Source organism: Diorhabda carinulata, chromosome 3 (genome assembly GCF_026250575.1).
Source record: "Diorhabda carinulata isolate Delta chromosome 3, icDioCari1.1, whole genome shotgun sequence".
Taxonomy (NCBI): domain Eukaryota; kingdom Metazoa; phylum Arthropoda; class Insecta; order Coleoptera; family Chrysomelidae; genus Diorhabda; species Diorhabda carinulata.
The window spans coordinates 34776952-34797997 of record NC_079462.1 but is presented as its reverse complement, the minus strand read 5'-3'; the positions used below and the strand labels follow the sequence as shown (position 1 = coordinate 34797997).

At 32.9% G+C, this 21046-nt stretch overlaps 1 protein-coding gene across 1 annotated transcript in view; it reads left to right on the top strand.

Moving 5' to 3' along the window:
* Positions 1–21046, top strand: part of LOC130891788 (uncharacterized) — a 122648-nt gene that overhangs the window by 29222 nt on the left and 72380 nt on the right. The window contains exons 4-5 of the mRNA XM_057796751.1: positions 17714–17819; positions 19564–19795. Of these exons, the coding sequence (XP_057652734.1) occupies positions 17714–17819; positions 19564–19795 (338 nt within the window). The remainder of the gene's footprint in view (positions 1–17713; positions 17820–19563; positions 19796–21046) is intronic.

Sequence of the window (21046 nt, the reverse complement as noted above, 5' to 3'; positions counted from 1 at the left end):
CTATGATTTGAATCATCTTCTTACAAAGAAGATGATTTGAAGAAATCTGTGGATTTCTGATCATTATCCGTGATTTTGATAATTTTATTACCAACAAAATGATTTAGAGAATTCTGTAGATTTCTGATCATCATCTGTGATTTGAATCATCTTATTACCAATTAAATGATTTGAAGAAATCTGTGGATTTCTGATCATTATACGTGATTTTGATCATTTTATTTCTGATAATCTCTGATTTCTGATAATCATCTGTGATTCGGATTATCTTCTTACCAAAAAAATGATTTGAAGAAATCTTTTACCGGTTGTGTTATTCAATGATTTCTATATTTCAAATTAACCCAGTATATTTCCTGATTATTGTTTTATTGTATTCTTTATAAACACTTTGATTTTTTTTCGTATTCAAATCTACCCCAGTATATTGATATTTGATATAAATAGAGATCGATAAAGAATATGATTTAAATGCTAACAGGAAATCGTATTTGCTAGGTCAGTAACACGTAGTAACTTCCGGTTTTTATATCTAGGAAATGGTAAAACAAACATATCGGGTTAAATATGTGTGGAAAAATCAAATTTTATGATGGTGACAAAAGGAACGGGATTTATTGTTCTCAAGTTCTCAAAGTCTCATTTTTGATGAGAAAAATATTTACGAAAATCTTGTACTTTCGAATGAACTGTAATAATTTAAGTGGAATAAAAAATTACGTTTTTTGAATATATTTCCTGAACCTTCTACACGTGTATCCTTATTTTCTGTTCATATTACGTTCAGTTTAAGAAAAATCTATAATTTTATATTGTATATATTTACTTTAACGAATTACTGTAAAAAATATAAAATTTAATGCCAAATAATAGCTATTAAGTCGTACTTAAATTCAAATTTGTGAAACTATTTATTTCGACAATAAAATTTCAGAAAGTTTTTTTTGTTTTTATTTAGTATTGATATAAAATATCCCTCGATATAATATCATCGTTATCAGCTGGAAATTCATTTTATTTCTCTATAAACTTGAAAAAAATTACAAAGTTCTTGGATTATTACTACTGAAAATAATTTTCAAATTTAGTTTGACTATTGCTAAAAGCGTGTTATTTAATTTCATTCAAATTACATTTTTTAAAATAAATTGATTTGATGTGAATTTATTTCGAAAACCTCATCATCATCAAGCATATCAATCCTTTGGATTATGGCCATCGCTTATCGCGCTTTAAAATCCTTTTTTGAGGTGAATTACTCCTCGTTTTCTATTTTTGTTTTCTTTATAGTTTATCGTTTCTTTTGGCTGCGTATGTTATTATTATTCACTCCTTTCGATGTCGGCATTTTGCCCTCCTCTATTTCGTTTCTCCAAGTCTTTCTCGACCTGCATCTTCTCCTTGGCCACATTTCGAAAAACTGCTTAATTTTTGTTCCTTACACCATGTACTGTGTTGCAATGAAGATTGTTATGATTAAAAAAAACGTAAGTAATTCATCTTTTCATTTTGAATTTGAAAAATAATCCCGTAATAATCAATTTCTACTTTAGCTTGAAGACATCTGTGTTTTTATGCAAATAATGATCGATGTTTCATCTGATTTTTAATGCAGAAAGTCAGAATATTGACATGTCTTTAGTATATCCATTAATTCCTTCATTCACGTCCTTAGCGACCAATTAACCATATTCAAAAGTAAAAAAAAATCATTTCTTCATCTGTCTGTGCATTTCATTTTGTTTAACTGCTTACTTGTTTATATGGCTGATTCGCTAAACTAATTCACGTGCTAAGCTAATCGCAAACGAAATTTCTTTATTAATCGTGTTTTATTGTAGGTAATCTGTAACTGCTGTCAACATTAACTCCGCTCCTCTGTGTTGGTAATTATGAACGTCTAGTGTCTAGTCTATCGACAAGTTTACGACTGTTATTCAAACATACACGCCATATTGTGATAAATAATAACATAAGATGTCGCATTGAAAATGTAACTGCTGAGATCGCTGATTTCGAGATGATAATTTAATAGGGTAGTCGACAATACGAAAATTAACGCCTGATATTATTTAGTTACAGTTATTATTCATATATCTTTGAAAAATTAATATTTAGTTCGAGAAGTTTTTATTATTTGGCTAAAATTATTTGCACCAAACAATATCCCGTCGTTTTTTTCCTGGCTCGTAGGACATAGTTTATAATAAAGATGTATAAGGGCCAATTTTACAACCTAGGGTAAAACTGAAGACTAAACTAAAGTTTAAACTATGATTTGAATTCTAGTTTGAACCAACAATGAACAAAATTTATTGGTCACGGTTAAACAGACATTTTTCTGTCTGTTGTCACTCGTGCGGAAGTATAACCAAAAGTAGTATTGGTTAAACTTGTGAAGTAAAAATAATGACGTGGCAACTTGGAAGGAAAAGAAAAAATGTTAGGAGTAGTTTTCGATAAAACAACAACAACAAAATTTAAAAAATAAATGAGACAATTTAAAGATTTGCTCTGGAACGAATAGCTTTTTTTTGTCTCGGCTTGTCGACAATATTTATAATTTCTTCATTATCATCGTCGAGTTCATTAAATGTTAAGTGAAAATGTTCAATTATTTTACCAAAATTCTTTATAATATCGTAAAAATGTTAACAATTTGAAACAGTTAGGTTGGGGATCCCCCATTTCGTTTGAAACTACCTCCCAACCGCCGGTAACGTTTAAACCGACAACCTACAAGGGCTGAAACAGGCAAAGACTCTTCTGGGAAATACTAAGAGGGGTTCTAGACTCAACGAACACCTGAAGACGCTAAGCCTAGCAGATAATACGACGTGCAGGTTTTGTTGCACAGAGGACGAAGCCTCTATCCACATTGTTTCGAAGTGTGAAACTCCACTAGAGCACTGCACCTTGGAGTGCTTGAAATAGAAGACGAAGATCTCTGGGAATTAAAGCCATTCCACATTCTAAACTTTTTCAAAGGAGTTGGATCAATGGATCAGCTGTAAACACTGAGTTCTCCATTATAGCAGCAAGAAATTAGGACACAATATATCCTTTGGGTTGCAGTGTATACGAGACCCCAAATCCAAACATACATACAACGTTTAAACCGAAGTTTAAGTGGTTTAAAGTGACGTTAGAGGTTTAAACTTCGCTTATATAATTGAGTCTACGTACAGCGATTACAGCGAAATCTACGGACGTGTTGAAACACCCCAATTGCAAAGTATTGTGCGATTCTTGATTAGATTGATTAAATTCTAAACTTGATACCTACACAAACAAAAAATTTGTAATAACGACATGTTACCATCTTCTTATTAATATTTTCTTCTTGGTCTTTGGTTGGACAAAAATTAGATAATAAGGTAGAAGCCGAAAATTGAGATTTTTGCCATCAAAACACACAAGTTTTACATCGATTGGTTTATGGAACTACCCAACAAATGGGCAGCTTTCATATAATGTTAAAGAACAACAAACAAAACAAAGGAAATGGCGGCTTGTCCCTTTTGTAAACCTTTATAGAGAGAGTCGACCTCACTGGGCATCAAAGCATTCTAGAGAAATATAAGTTGTTTACAGATATATCTATGCTTTATCAAAAAGTAGGGGCAGGAATATTTAGTCTAGGAATCAAGCTCGCTATCGCAATTGATTCAGAATCTTCTGGTATCAGCTAGCAAGGCACTTGCCTTTTCCCACATTGCGTCGAAGTTAGTAGTAGACCCCAAGTTTGAAACAATTACTATTAATTGATCACAAAAGACCCTTTCATTAAGCAAAGAAGAGCTGAGAAAAGTTGGCGGTGTGTCTGTGAACAGCCCCACACCTCCGCTATGAGTTCGAGGCTGTCGAAAACTACGATACGTACATTCGAGATTTTTTAAACCAGACGAGGTAAGCCGCTAAGCCGCCTCCCCCCCCCCATTTGATCACACAATTGTTTTATTTTTGAATAAGTGTCTAAAGAAATAAAAAATTGTCAACTAGCCTATATCCAACCTCGCTTAGCGAGTGAACAGCAGCGTCTTACAGAGTGCGGCATCTATTTTTATTATATTGGCGATGACGTTCGACTGAAATACCCAGTTATGATTGTTCAAAAAAAAAACATTGAAATTTGTGTATAAATATGAAAGTGTAAATGTTAAATGGTATTTGTGTATGTATTTTTGAAAATATACTATAAATATAGGATAAGAAAGTGAATTTGTTAATATTTTTCCCCAAATTGAAGTTTCTTTGATTTTTAATTACACAAGGAAATCGTGAATAGAGCAAGTAGATTACGTGACGTCCCCCAGATGGAATATTACAATAAATGATACAAGAAAAATGACATTAGAAAAAATAGTTTCTAATAATTATATATTTTTCAATCGAGGACAAAAATACGGAACTTTAAGTGTTCTAGAACAGATTTTTTTATAAAACAACAGGTTGGGAATTAAATTAAATGGAAATTCACTTATTTATTTGATAACTTTCTATATTAAAAATAAAAAAATAATTATTAACCATCAGTGAATCTATATGTTGTCAATTTGGTGACGTATCACCCCCTATATTTCGAACCCTATGGCAAATACAAAAATTTGCGAAACCTTATTTTTAAGAGTGACACTTCATATGCTAGTTTTCATTGAAAATTTGGAAAATAACACTAAACCTAGGCTTTTAAACTCGTTCAAAGTTTACATTTCTTTCGAACTGCTGGTAAAAAGGTCAAATATGTGTTATTTCTGTATTAACCACCCTCTTTCCATTTAAAACTTAAGGGGTTGTGTCCGCTCTGCTAGAAGGTTGCAAACTAGTTACAAACTATCAAAAATTAGAGCGACGTAGCCATAGAAATTGTTACATATTGAATTTGATACCTTATGACCTTCCACTGATGTATATCTTTGGTTATGGTCATCCATATGGTTCATGCTTCTATTCTTGTATCTTCCAAGTCTCCTCTTGAAGAAGTATATCGATTATGTTATTAATTCTAGTATGTCCAGTTTGGTTTAAAGCACCCCAGCAAATAGTTCTGTAATTATAAGTTAATAGCATATAACTTACAACTTCGATCTGAAAAATTACCATACGATAAAATCTGGTGTACCTCAAAGCACTGTTCTAGGGTCATTTCTATATCTGATATTCACAGCAGACGTTCCAAACATAGACGATACCTTCATAGCAACTTTCGCAGACGACACGGCAATCATGATAACAAATAAAGACCCAACTGTAGCTGCAGTACAAGCACAAAATCATCTAAATTTGCTCCATTAGTGGAAAATTAACGTCAACGCCAGTAAATCAGTGCAAATAACATTCACAACAAGAAAATATGTTTGTCAGTAAATGTATCACCGTCTCCAATAACAACATTTTTCAGCTCTGTATAAAATTTACCGTATTTTTTATATCCTGTATTTACCCCTCAAATTTTTATTAAACGAGAAATAACAATGTCGGATTCATTTACATATTTGGATTGTTAGAAGTAATCGATTTATAATTCTACGCTTGATAAATCAGTTCATACATTGAGTATGCAATTTGAATTACACTGTAATGTATTGTTGGTTGTCTAACAGTTGCACTTAGTTTGTAAATATTTTGTGCGAGTTTGTTTTTTGTGTGTTTTGATCATTAATTTTATACAGTGTGTGTTCATAAAAAACGTAATCTGCTAATATTTCGATTTGTTTACAAATAGAAAGTCGATAAGTAGTATACAGGATGCACCGTTTTATAAAATAATGTATTAACATTTTTTTGTCTCATTTATTCTACAATTATCAAAAAAAAATAACGACTAGAATGTTTTTTTCCAAAAATATTTAACACTTGATTATTTTGAGATCTGAAAATTGTCTTTCTTCTTCTCTTTGATTATTAAAATTTCAAAAGAAGTGAAGACCTTTCATTATATATGTAGATGTGCGCAATACTCTTTTCAGTAAAGGTTATTATTATTATTTTTAGAAGTATCAATAATTTGAGACTCAATTACAAGGTTTGGACACGAATTTTTTAAATTCCAAAAGAGCTAGACCATTAAACAGTTGAAGAATCTAGAAAAGTGTCTTTACTTTAAATATTTTCCTTAAACTCTGATTCTTTTGTAATACCAAATCTAGATTTAGAATGCTGTTGGTATAAAAGGCGTAAATTGGAATAAGGAACAAAAAAATATGCGTATTGTACGAAAATATGCCATCAGATTTCATGAAAAAGTTGACCATGCTATAATAATGTTTTCACTATACTTTTTTTTACAATTTGTGTAATTTTTGGTTTTCTGAGACTATATATATATATATAGTTTTCCAAAGATGATCAGTGTAAGTAGGGCCTTGTTTTAGTTCTTCCAGATGCACTTAAATGTAGTCCTACTTGGATCTTAGAAAAAAATTATTATTATACCTCCTTAACTTGCTACAACTGAATATTAAATTATAAAACGTAAATAAACGAGTAAAATGTACCGGACTGTAAGGGAGTTAGATTTAAACAGGGTACCAGACGTGAACTGAGCCCTTTTTGTACCCAATTCCTTTTCCCATATCCCATAACTTTAGACCTTTAATAACAGTAAGCAATTCTTTGTTTGTTTTGAGCTTTGTTACTACTACTATTTGGTATCAATTTTCATAAAAAAAAAATACATGCGCGGTATGAGGTAACTTTTTAGATTGACAGCCCCTGGACTAATAGAAACGCCGCTGTATTTTAGGTTGTGGACCCATCGTCGCCGTCGAAAATCTACAGGTTGTAGTAAGAAAGAGAATGGCAGACAGAGAAAAGTTTTCTCCCATTCTATTGCCTAGCGTGTTGAGTTTGTGTTTATGCGCTTCTCAGTCAGTCCGTTATTAATCTTTGTGTTGGGAGGGATACGCGTATTCTGAAGCATTGTTTGCCGAAAACCTCTGAAAGATATTTGGATTAACATTTGTTTACTAACAAAGCTGACAAGTGGTTCTCAAACTAGTGTTTTGTGTTTATAATATAAAGTTCAAGATGGTTAGTATATGTACATTATTTAAAAAAAAAATGCAGCAATTATTAATTATTACAAGGTTCTAAAAGCTCATTAAAATAAAATTGAAATATGAAAAAAATACTTCAAATATGTTTTGAGTTTAAAAATTAGGACGTTTTTAGAATAATTTTGTATTTCATATCAATATAATGTAGTTATCAGATGAGATATATTTTTTATATGTAATTTGAAATCTTCATCAACTTTCGAATGGAATTCAAATTTTAAGGATCATTTGATTGCAATTTGCTTTCTTTTTACCTCGAGTAACCATTTGTAAAAACTGGGTCACACAAATTGTGTCTCGACTGAACCGGGATGGGATAGAAAAGTTAATTTTTTGACTTACATTCCTTCTTTAATATAACAATCCAAGAACAAATAGTCTAATTCAAAGAGAAATAGTCAAGATTTTTTATTCAAAAGATTTTTAGAATAATATATATAGGGTGTCTCATAAATAAAAACGAAAACAGAAACCCACCGATTGGCTTAAAATTTTTACCAGATACTCTTTCACACACTAGATTATTGTACCTAGAAGGATTTTCAGCATCCCGCAAGGAAACGGGATAAAAAAATTTCCTAACCTAACCTAACCTGACCACATATTTTATGCTACTAATATTTTGTGTCTTGATTTAGGTGTTGGTGAAGTAATTTGCGTTAATTTTTTGTGTCATAAAAAATGTAAATACAGGGACAAAATATCGGTAGCTGAAAATACGTGGTTATGTTAGGTCAGGAAAAAAATTTTTCCTGACCTAACATAATATTTTCTATTACACGCAAACATTTAACTAAAAAGAGTCAAGATGATTGAAACATTAGATAAGCGACTTTTGTTTTGTTGTGTATCAAAAATCGATGAATTTTTATTTAGGATTCGATTGTAGCTATTACGAATAACTAACTTTTTATGATGGAAAAAAACATTAGTAGGGGTAGGACAAAGACAGAAGTAAAAATAAGAATTGTAAAGAAGTCTTTCCCAGCTATATTATGAGCGGTTTCGTATCGGAAACGTGGCAATAAAACACCAAAGTGGACTCACTTTAATATATTCTCCGAGCTTTCGAATACTTATGTATTCATCTTCTGGGAAATAATTAAGATTTTCGATATTTTTGAATCATATTCTTGTAAAAAGAAAATAAAATTCATAGGTTTCAGAATTCAATATTCAAATTGAATTAATTAATAATTCTATCTATTTGAATATTTTCGTGTAATCACAACTATAAAAACACATGATTAAATTCATTTTATTTGTTACCCCCTTCCCTTGCGAGACGCCGAAAATACTTTTAGGTACAATCATCTAATGTGTGATGGAGTATTTGAAGCCAATTGGGGGCCGTTTTCGGAACCACACCCCCATCGTATTCTAAGGATTCAACTCTTATGAACCTTTGATTCAAATTTTTTCCCAAGCAAGAATTTCGTCATCGATCTCAATAAATATTAATCTATCGATGCAAGATCAAATTAAATATGGTAAAGATTCAATATCACCAAGTTCCTCCATCTTAGCTCTATCTTGTTCTAAAAGAATCTGCTTTCGGTTAAGTAACCTCATACATCAACTGTTCACTTCGACATTATTAGATCGATTTTCTGTAAAGAAAATTCCTCCAGACACCAACAAGGAATTCCGATAATTTCCCTTGTAACCTCATTATCCCACCTGGTAAACCAACTAACCTTCAATTTCATTTATTTTCCTCGCTGTCACGGCTGCTTCAAACTTTTGTTTCCAAATTGTGTTAACAGCAAAATTTGTATTGTATGGATTATTGGTGTTATTGAATATTATTGCACGTTGGCACCTGTTTTAAAAGTTGCCAACACCTGATCTACAATATTTATAGTCATACACTTCTTTCAATTCAAAATATGAAAGTTAAAATCTGGTCTTTCCAAAATCGTTGCTTTACTGATTAGTTCATAGTTTACACTGCCCTAATTATAATTCAATAAAAGTGTCTTTAGAAATTGTCGTATTAAAAAATTAGGATAGAAAACATTCTATGACAAAACACTCTTCTGTGTTCTTCCAGGTATCCGATTCTATAAAAATTTATATAAATATATGAATATCTACCTTAAATAATAATAATTGTCTGTCACTAACCAATTTCGTGGTACTTCTTTGGCACAAGTAAATAGTTATCAAGTTGAACGAAATGAATAGTATCGGCAGCCTTGTATTATTCAACTTTTAAATTTCGAGTCTTATCTACTCGTAACAAGAAATGACTCACACGACTTTTTTTTGTCATCGACTTTAGAGTGGGTGTTTTAAACGGCAGTCAGATGATTCATTCGATACGAAACCGATGCATCATTTTCACTGTGATTTACAACTAAACTTGTACTACTGCAACCTGTAGCATGCAAAATCTTCATCGCTTTAAATTTTGCTATCGATGAAAAAATACATCGAGTAGGGTAGATAGAAAGGTCATAAATAAAGATAAAGTTGTGATTGAATATAATTTATTTCCATACAATTCTTAGAACGTCTAACTATAAAAATATTTTTAGAATCAAAATTTTCGAACTCTACCTGTTTAATTTCATCGTCGCTATTAAATCATTTACCCTTTTAATTCGAACAAAAAATAGGGCAGATCGGGGCTATATGGTGGGTGTTCAATCTCTGTAAAGTTACATTCGACTACAGTAACCTTGGAAAGCGAAGCATTGTGGACTAGGGCATTATCATGTGTTTGAAACTCTTTTTCTGGAAGATGGAAAAGTTTCTAACGGTTATGTATTAAATCTATTAAATAAAACATGACGTTTCAGATACATTACTATACACCTTCTCGTCGAGTTGTCCTTTTTAAACGATTTACAATGACTTCTTCTTCTTCTATCATTACCTTATTCGTTGCGAAAGTTGGCTATTAACAAGGCTATTCTTATCTTGTTTACTGCGTTTCTAAACAGATAAAATTCCAAACTACTGGAGTAGGTTGTACTACCATGAATGTCGTCTTCTTCTTGTTTCCCTTTTTGCCCTCGACAATCAGCTGCAAAAGACGCCGTTCGTCATGTTTCATGGCCAAAATACTCCAGTTGCCGTTTCTTTTAGTGTAAAGACTTCTAGTCTAGGATATTTTCAAAATACGCCGATATATCCACATTTCGAAAGATCCCAGTCTTTTTAAATTAGCTTTGGCTGTAGTTTAAGCCTCTACACCATAGAAGAATTCAAAAATATTTGGTTGTAAAGTAATATTTTTGCTGGTATATAGTTTCTTCATGTTGTTAAAGGCAGCTGGAGATCTTTCTATCCCTGATCGCCTTGACCCGTTTCGCGTTTACTGTCGTTCCGGATTTGTGTATGTTGCTACCCGATCTATGTCTTGACCGACCGTTTATCGTTAGATGCACTGGAGGATGTTAACTTTTGCTAATAATCATTTGGTTTGTTTTTGATATATTCAAGGAGAGTCCATATTCTTCATTGTTATTTGCTATGAATACTGTATCTAATGTTGATTGCTTCTCCGTTGATTTTTGATTTTGGGTGCTTTTCTAAATATTTCTTCGAAGTAAATGTTGAATAGGGGAGTGCCAGAATGCAACTCATCCCTTTTCTGTCAATGTCAGTGTTTCTAAGTGCCTCGACAAGTTTTTTGTGTTTGACGTTATAGAAACCCTTGAAGAAATCGATAAAGCACAGGTGTACGTCTTTGTCCATATCTCTGCTCCTCTGGATGAGAACCTGTAGGTTAAAGATGGTACCTAGTGCGCTACGAAACTGCGTTATAGAGATGCTTGTTTGTTTTTCTCTACAATAGATGGTGCTAAAAGGGTGGTCAGAATATCCAGAAGTTGATTTTCTGTTTCAATATGGTTACAAGAATTGAATGCGGAAATAGTTAACAATTCTTGAAACATCAAGGCTTGGGCATACTAGTGATGAAATTTGTCTTGAACGTTACAACGTTAAAGATAATATTCAAATTTTTGTTGTGCCGAAAATGATTTTTTCTCGGTTCGTAGATTGAAAGTTTTTGCTTTTAACCTTAAATTGATTGTATAAAAATGTTAAATATGCACAATAATTTAGCCTTGGCATTACAAAATCCGGTACCTGCTACGCCAATGTAATATCCATAAACAACAACAAAGATCACCAGTGCGGCAAAGTAGACAGCTTGGCATGACTCGTTTTCATCGTACAACCGTATTATAATAATGACCTTGACCAACTTGTGACTTTTCCTTTATTAAAGGAACTGAACGTATCGAGACAAGGAGCTAAGAAATGTTTTTATTCAGAAATGCGTCATGTTTTCTAGATAAACAACTTTTTCACGAATAATTAATTTCACGGTATTCGATATGCTTTTATTCCTATAATTTTTGATGTAATTTGAAAATAATACAGGATATAATCTCTTTGTGTCTATTTGTAACAATAAAGAATTCGGAAACGATTATTGAGAACCCAAGGCTGAAACCAACGATTTAACAGAGAAAGATACGTCATATTATAGTTCCTCCAAAATCAATTGCAGAAGACAGTTATGCGAGGAACAATCAATAAATAATATCTAACAAACCGTCAGTCCACGTGGACTCATCATCTACACTGTTTACCAATGAAAACATCGAATCGTAAATATAAATGCATTTCTATTGGCCGAAGCTGTCGGAAGGCGTCAGATAAAAGACTAATAGTCGAATGGGGTACAAAAAGATCTCAGTTCACATCTGGTACCCTGTTTAAACCAAACTCCCTTATAGGAAAGTACATTTTACTCGTCTATTCACGTATAATGCCGTCCAATTTATTAATGATTCGTTTGAATACATTTTTTTAAAAGTATAAATATAAAAATAATAAATTTATAAAACCAGGTATCTACGCCTATGGTAGATCAAATAAAATTGTCGGCAAGGGTTTTTATATGAGTTTTTATAACCTGCAATTGATATTGGGAGAACTATACCACGATACACACATAATACGCTGATTTGTCGGCTGAAATTTAACACGCCAAGCGCATGACGTCACGCTGGAATCAGAATGTTTTCTTGACTATCAAGTTTTTGAACTTTCTATTATAAAATCATAATGCTGGGTTGTGCCGCGGCTACATGTAAAAACACTGATCGAAATATCAAAGAAACAGGTCCTGTACAGTAACACAGTTCGAAAACGATAATGTAGCAATAGGATGAACCAGCACAAACCTCATAGACAGCTGAAAAACAACGAAGAAAGCTCATGCTGTCAGTTTGGTGGGGTTACAAAGTTTTCGTGTTTTTTGAGCTTCTTCCAAGGAACCAAATAATCAATTATGATGTTTACTGTCAGCAATTAATGAAACTGGATGAAGCAATCAAAGAAACACGTCCAGAATTGTCAAATCGGAAAGGTTGATAATTCTAGGCCTCACACATCTTTGGTAACTCTTAGGAAATTGTTGGAGCTTGGCTAGGAAGTGATGCCACATACTCCATACAGCCCTGATCTGATACCATCTGATTACCATTTATTTCGAAGTTTGCAGAATTTTTTGAATCACAAATGACGATGACCTTCAATCGAACCTGGTTCAGTTTTTTGCTGATAAGGACCAGAATCAGCAAGTCAGTAGCACGGAATCATGAAGCTAAAAGAAAGATTGCAAAAGGTCATTGAGTAAAATGAAAAATATATAATTGATAAAAAACTATTCTTTGTTTTATTTTATACCAAAAACCGAAATTGCTTAAAAAAACAGTTTTCTTGGGTTATGTCCATATTCGAACCAACACTTGATGTTACCTAACAAACTGTTTCATGCATAGGAGTCGGTACTAATCGGGTAACTGTCACAAAAAATAGATATGAGATATCATATTTGATTTTCAGAAATATTGTGTACAAATTGGAAAAATAGAAATGCTTACAAATCAGTTTAAAACTTCATATTTGACCATGGAAATGAGGATATTCGAAACCGAATTAAGCCTGATTGTAAAACAATCAAAGATAAATTCCTTCTAAGATAGATCTATCGTCTGTTCTGTCTTCGATATCCTGTCTCTAGGATATTACTCCATCTCTGTAGTGCTTTACTCCGCGTTCCAATTGGATATTTATCCCTTGCTATTTTCACCAGTTTATCATATTCGTTGTTTCCTATTATATCCATTCATTAATGGTATCTACGACACATCTGATTGTCTGATTTTCTCTTCTTACTCGATCTACTAGTGCTTTTCCCGAGCTTCACCTTAGAATTTTCATTTCTATAATCCCCAAGAGTAGCATCGTCGTATAGGTCGTTGCTTTGTAAGCCTTCGAGAGCAGAGAATATCATAACTAAGCAGCTTTAAGGAACTACCTAAATGCGAACCCTCAGCGGGACACACTTTATTTGACACACTTTATGTGACATCCTGGATGTAGAGAAATCGGCGAAAGGAATGGAGAGACCACGACCGTTTGTCAAAGATCGCAAAGGAAGAAAATCCGAATAAATTCCGACCACCTCCAAGATGGTATGAGAGCTGGTCTTCATCATCCCAGCTGCAGCTAGGCAACCATTGATGCAAAAACAAGGAGAACGTTTTTGTTTTCTACTTCTCCAGTATAAAGTGCCAAGTGCACCCCGATCGACGCACTCAAAAATACATATCATCGTTCAATCGTGTCTTCCCGAAGAATTACCCCTTTAAAACAATATTGCTTCGCCACCTTACTGACCAATTCCTGACGCATGAATATGCAAATTGCTTTCCTTTTATAACTTTTCTACAATCAACCAAATCATCTCCGATATACCTAAACGAATCCAAGGGGAATGCTACCGATTCGAGTGTTGACTGGATCGATCCTCCACCAGCTGAGCTACGCTGCTTCTAGAGATTAAGCACGATGGCGAGACATCGACTAAGTTCAAACTTCTATCGGAGAAAGCATCAGGATTAGCACTTTTCAAATAGAAATCGAGATGTTGCCTCTACGAAGCAGCCTCAAACCAGCGGCTCAATAGTACCAACAAATTTCTTGATCTCCTGACGCAATTAAATAAACAAATGATTAGAACGTAATTATCATTTGTTTACCGTAATTAATTATGAAATTTATTTACGGATAACTCATATCTTGATTTGTTTATAATTTCGGACGCATCGTATGATAACATTTTCTATTTTATCATTGCTATTTATCGTTTCCTTATCGTTTTTGTGTGTTTTGTTAGATGGAAACAATATATATCAACAGGAATCATTTCTGTAAACGTAGAAAACAATTTATTATTTACATAAAAATATTTATTATAAAGATATACTTATTTATCATTGGATTTAACATAAACCAACTTCGTATCGGGCGCAAAGGTAATTCAATTATCGAAACATGCATGAAACAAAGTGATTATGAGTAGTACTGAACCTATAATGCATATTTTCGACTATTTTAACGTTTGAAAGTAATCTAATATAAAAAACTGTAGCCCCAGATTATTATACAATATTTTTAATGAACATCAATGTCAAATACGTAAAAAAACTAGCTATGGAAACATCTCTTCAAATAGAAGACGTACTACTATAATTTCTCAATTTTAAAATAGTCATTCATATTTTAGTATGATCGTGCAAAACATTTTTTGGTCGCTACAAGTCGTAAGGTTTCTACAGGCACCTTTTATCACCAGATTAAGTATTATACGACTTTTTTACTAAACTAAAGAATGTGCTAAAAGTGAACGTTGTGACTATATGTCTGACATTGAAAAAATCTTGGCAATACAAATGGAAGTCTAGAAAATCTTCCAGTCATGCATTAAACGTTGAAATAAGTGCGTTGCCAGTAAAGGCTAGTACTTTATATTGAATTTATCCAAAAACAAGTAGAATTTTTTAATAATCTCTTCTTCTTTTTCTATGGTACTACAACCAGATGCGAATCTTGACCTATATCTGTAAAGTTATCTGGAGTTCCTTGATCACAGTGCATACGATACACCAAAATCCATATATAGAAAATGACTGTGCTGGGTCGAATGCTACTAATTTCATCTTAACGTTTTTCGAGATTCCGTTCCAAGTCAAATAAGACTTCCCACAGGAACTGCGAGTTTCAGTGTACTGCAAGAGTGCCGTCTATTGCCACAAATTCACTTCAAAAACTAATCGCCTAACATAACCTAGGTTAGGTTAGCTAAGGCGATGAGTTCTACACTATGTATGCATATATAGATTTGGGGTCTCGTATACACTACGACCCAAAGGATCTATTGCGACCCTTCTTGGGAACCCAGTGTTTACAGCTGATCCATCAATACCACCCCTTAATTTGGCAACGATCTAATTTGTTGATTAAAAAAATTTGTTTTGAAATTGTTTTTTAAGGTCTAAATAAGCTAATTTTAAAATTTAAAACATTTGGGTTCATTTTTGGATGAGGTATGCAATATGTATCTTGTAGGATACATTGCCAAATAAGCTAGTTTAAGGTTGGCGGCAGAAGTAATGGTTTGGGGTTGATGTCTCCGAGAACGAGTTGCTCCAGACTGATGTGAGGTGGTAGCTATAGTATCACTGAGTGATGCTGGCTCATTCTGCTGATCAATTGTGCTTACAGATGGACAAAGATCTCTCATCAGATGATAATAATAATAAATTGACTGAAAACTTACCCAACCGGAGGTCGATGCCATTTCTTTGGATGAGGCTGATTTCACTGTTCCAATTTGAAAAATAAAAAAACTATCACTCCAAGTGTGTGTTGGAAACTGATGGAGGTTACTGTACAAGGTCTAAAGAGCCGATGCGATAGATAATGGAATTAATATAAAGGCGCCAAATTTAAATAAAAAATCAGGGAAAGTTATCTATCTTGCAAGTTACACTGCCAAATTAAGGGTTAAGAAGTCTAGAATGTGGGTTGGCTTCAATTGCCAGAGATCTTCGTTTCAATTCCAAGCGCTCCCAGGTGTTCCTTCCTTCGAGAGAATGTAGATAGAGATTTTGTCCTCTGCTCACCGCATCATCTGCTAAGTCTAGCGTTTTTAGGTTTTTGTTGAGGCGATAGTGCCCCGATAGAACTCCTGTTAATATTCGTAGATTGCTCTTACTAAGGTTGATACATTCCGCAGATCTATTCTGCTTATAGTTTCCCAGAAGAGTCTTTACCTGTCTCAGCTCCTGTAGGTCGTCCCAATAATTGGTTTTGGTCTTATCTACTTTTCCAGTGCTTTCATTTGTTCTGTAGCTTATACCACAGTAGGGTCCCATGAAGGGCTTGTCTGCCTCCGTTTTAGCGAGCTTCTCAGCCCAACTAAAACCGCATTGAGTATTGAATTAGAAAAGAAAAGCATATGACAGTACTTTTAAGAAGATTAATTTATGTTCACACCTCTTGAATTCACTTTATCAGAATTATATATAAAAGTAATTTGTCATTGGCGAATGTGACTCATATTTGCGATATTGATAATATGAATAGTCTTGTTTTATTACATTTCATATCCGTTGACTGATAAGTATTACGGAGGTTCACACTATAAATGATACAGTTATTGATAAAAAATTATCTTTCCACATTTTATTTTTTGAATATTTGAAATTGTTCACGTCTAGTTGCAAAAACAAAATTTCTTACACGTCTTATGTGGGGTTCCAGTTTATTTAAACAATTAGTGCTTTTTGTAGGTATTAAAACTAGATCATATTGTAACGTATTTATTTACACTCTTACTATTCTTAGGATGAATTAATAAACACTGTCTTTTACGTTCTTAATTTATTTACACACTACACAAAACACTTATAACTTATAATAATTTACTTATAAATAGCACTTAAACAATTTCTACGATTTTTTTTCACTAATTCGTTTTTTAACTACAACAATTTATTTAAAACGGAACTCACTGCGCTACCCTACCACAAATAGAATACTGCAAAGTTCTAGAACAAAAATAAACACAACAAAGAAATAAATAGACCAGAAATTATTTAAAAGAAATACTGTAATAAACACCCTTCTACAATAAAAAGTTCATCAAAGGCGCGTGTGCCATTTATAAAAAACAGATGAAAGGCGCCGCGCGAATTCTCCGAATTTTAAAATTCCATCGTAACTGGACAGGGCTGGCCTAAGGACCCATTTCGTAATAATATTTGTGAATTATCTGGGTATTTACAACCTATAGTATATTTCTATGGATGACATATTAAAGAGATGATGAAGCAGGCGTATGACTTCTTTTAATAGATAGTTATTCATGTTATACATCAAATAGCTTCGTATGAAGAAACATTTATATAAATAAAATGAATATATCCGGTGTATGCTTATATTTTCATTTAATTAACTTGCTTAGAACTTCCAAACAACTCAAGACAAACAAAAATAATAAATTTTTCCGCAAGGTATGAAAAAAATTGTATCATACTAGTTACATAGGTTTTAAACTTTGATTTTTGAAAAACCTCACGAACAATTTTAATACAAAAACTCAACATATAAGTATCACAAAAATCCAAATCAAAATCGGAAACTGTTGCAATCGATATCCACAATGAGAAGCTGAATCATTTGATCAATACTATTGTGCAACTTTCACATTTTCTCTTCTTTGATTGTATGATTAAAGGCCTTTTTCTAGCTTTCAGGCTTCACATTATTATTATTTTCAGATTATGACACAGAAATTCGTCCGCGTCTCTCTAGATTGGTGCAATGTTGTTATGCTGGAATCATTATAGATCAACACACAGATATGACTGATAATCCGGAAACAAGGTATGTATTCGTTCATAAAAATAATTTACTCGAAAAAGTTCTACAAAGTTTATGTAAATCAAAACAGTCCAACAAATATTGAATAGAAACTTTGAGGCGTTTAAATTGAAACATGTCGAAAGATCTTTCGGAAAGTAATCCCGATCAAGTTTACTGTCGTTCGGAAACTGATCTATTAGTCTCTTCGGTGTTACAAGTTTTCTGCGGTTTTCCTGGAACTACATGGTCCACTACAGACTGTATCCGTCCTTAATTACAATATTTTTCAAAAGTTTAATTCATCGAGTCATGAGCGAATACCATGCGAAAAGAAACTTCTATAAATCATCACAATCCCAGCACCACAGAGAAATATCTTTCCTATATCAGCGCCATTTTTATTTTTTAAAACCACGAGGTACTCTATTTTACTCAAATAGTTCGAGGATTATTATCTGGAACTTCTGTAGCTGATTGTCCAGGCTAGCACTTCCCCACAGAAAGGATTCCTGGCGTTCTTGGTTTATTTGTGGTTATTGCGATATTTTACGTCCTGACAGGACCAAATCCTGAACTGCAGTACCAGTTTTCTTGTTAAAAATATCAACCTGGGTCTTTGCTGTATTAAACTCAATCAGATTGCTTCCAACTCCAGGATGTTTTCAAGATTGGTATTGATGGTGTTGTTGCGTACAGATACAGATCTTCGACGAACCTATACATCGGTTTTACAGTTTTGTCGAGTATATCGTTGATGTACAGGAGAAAGATTTATCCATGGAGAACATCACCGTCGACCTCAAACCTTTCTGAGGTGTGTCCAACGATAGCGGCCTGGATGGATAAGGCTGTGATAAAGCTACTAAGCCAGTCGATAAGTCAGAACGACAAACCGTACAATCGTAACTCATTTAAAAAGTTTGTATGCCAGACCCCTGTCAAAAGCCCTCGATATGGTCAGCAGACTGTTTTATCAAAACCTAGTAATTATATCACTTGAAATAGCAAAAAATATAGTGAAAGAAAAAAATAACGACGATTTTGTTGCTTTAACATAATAATTTTCTATTTGAAATTTTAAAGACTTGACTCAACTTCTGATGGGAACCATTGGGATCTGTTGATCATCTGGTTGGGTGATACAAAACGTTCCTTATTTTACCCTCTATTGTGAAGAATCATAAATTTAGTTACCTAACTTGAGGATTATGATATTCATTAAGATTCATGGTGCACGATTCTAATGGGGACCCATAGTTATTCCATTAACGTATCAAATTACGTATTTTATTATGACTCTAATGACCATACAAATAATTATTTACAGCTTTTTGTACAATAGGATTTTAGTATTTAAAAGCATTCGTCGGATTACTGAAATTAATAATTTTATTGTTTAATAAATAGTTTATAATAGTTTTAATGTTTTAATATAAAGAATATGGTCAAGGATAGTTGGTTAGCTCGAAGATACATTACATCTGTTGTCTTAAGCGGCGTCTCATTGTTAAAATAACTAATTTGTATTATAATAGACCAGTTCCGGTCATACGTGACTCGTATTTTATTTCAAATTCATATATAATATTCTAACAAGTTTTTTAAGTTCAAATACTTACACTGACTCACTATATTTATAAATACATTACGTGTGATGTTCGTATATTGAAATGGTTCAATCTGTTAAAAGTTATAAATATCCGAATACATAATTAGTTTGAAAAAGTCAAAGGGTTTGAAGGTCGCACACATATATTTCTTGTAGGAACGATAGAATTGCCCGCTATAAAGAGGAACGAAAACGACAACTGGCCGAACAATTTTCAAATCTTCATTCACCGTCAAGGGCAATCAAAAAGGGTAGTACTAAAGATGGGAGTTCTTCCAGCAACTCCGAAGGCCCCCGACCCACGAGAGCGTCCAGACTGAGAGCTGCAGCTTTGTCCCAAGATAACATATCTAGCCAGCATATTCCAACAAACAAAATACGTCCCGAGGTAAGATGTATTTTGAGCATAATGAATTTGCTATTCTATTAATAATTAATGAAAAGGGATAAGGTTTTTTTAACGATGATTTTTTACCATTTTTACCTAATTCATCCAAATACAATGTTCTCAATCTACAAAATATTTATTTGACTTTATTAAAATTTGTATAAAGAAAGAGCAACTCGAACAGTTTTACTTTGAAGCTTATAATTGTTCATTGTGGTGAGCAAGGTACAAATCAAGTTTAGTTCTTTCCAAACATTGTTGTCTTCAATAATTGTTACAACAGTTGCTTCAATTCTGTTTGTTAATTTTGGAATGTGAGAAGCGGAAACACAAACAAAACGATCCTTGATGATTCTCCAAAAGATAGAAATCACATAGCAAGTGATTTGGTGGTGCATAATCTTGCTGGAAAAAAGTTGTGTGGTTTATATTGCTGCAGTGAATCTATCATCAAAAAAGAGAAGCTCAGAAATTTTCGCCGGGATGTGGCACAAAAAACATGAATTTTAATGTTGAAATTGTACCATATCGCGAGGATTTTTTGGGCACCAGATTCACGCATTGAAAAACCGATAAAAAGTTGCACGTAATCCTTAGTCTATAGGCTTTAGAGCTTCTGAGCGTTTTCCAAACACTCTATACAGGAATTACCTCACTGGTTCAATAGTCTTTTGGTCGTCCCGTTTTTTCTTTTTACAAATATCGTCATACTTAATACGGACACTGATAGATTCGGTTTTTGTAAACTGTTGAACGCATTTTGTAGACATAAACAAAACTGTTTGAGTTGCTCTTTAATTCATAAATGAAAGTTTAATGTATTAAATATTATAAAGCGTTGATATTTCGATATTCATTCATAAATATTAGATCCATTAGACCGTGTATATAGAGCATGGTTCATTAGAACTAGATTTCAATTGTTATGTTTTAAAAATTGTAACAGGTGTAAAAATAATTGGAAACAATTTTTTTAAATACGTTTGAGTAGAAGCATAGCAATTCAATTTCTGATGTCTTTATATATTTTTTTTCAAAGCCTCCATTTCTTCGATCTGTGCTCTAATTTTAAGAGGAATAGATTTTTGAGCAATTTCGTCCAGTAGCAAAAGATTATAAACTGAAATATTTGTAATAGAAACATGGATAATTAGATTTGCACTAAGATTATAAAATCCATGTTTTCAATTTGTATTAATTCAAAAACTAAAATAATAAAAGGCGTGTATTGAAAAAATTCTACAAAGAGTC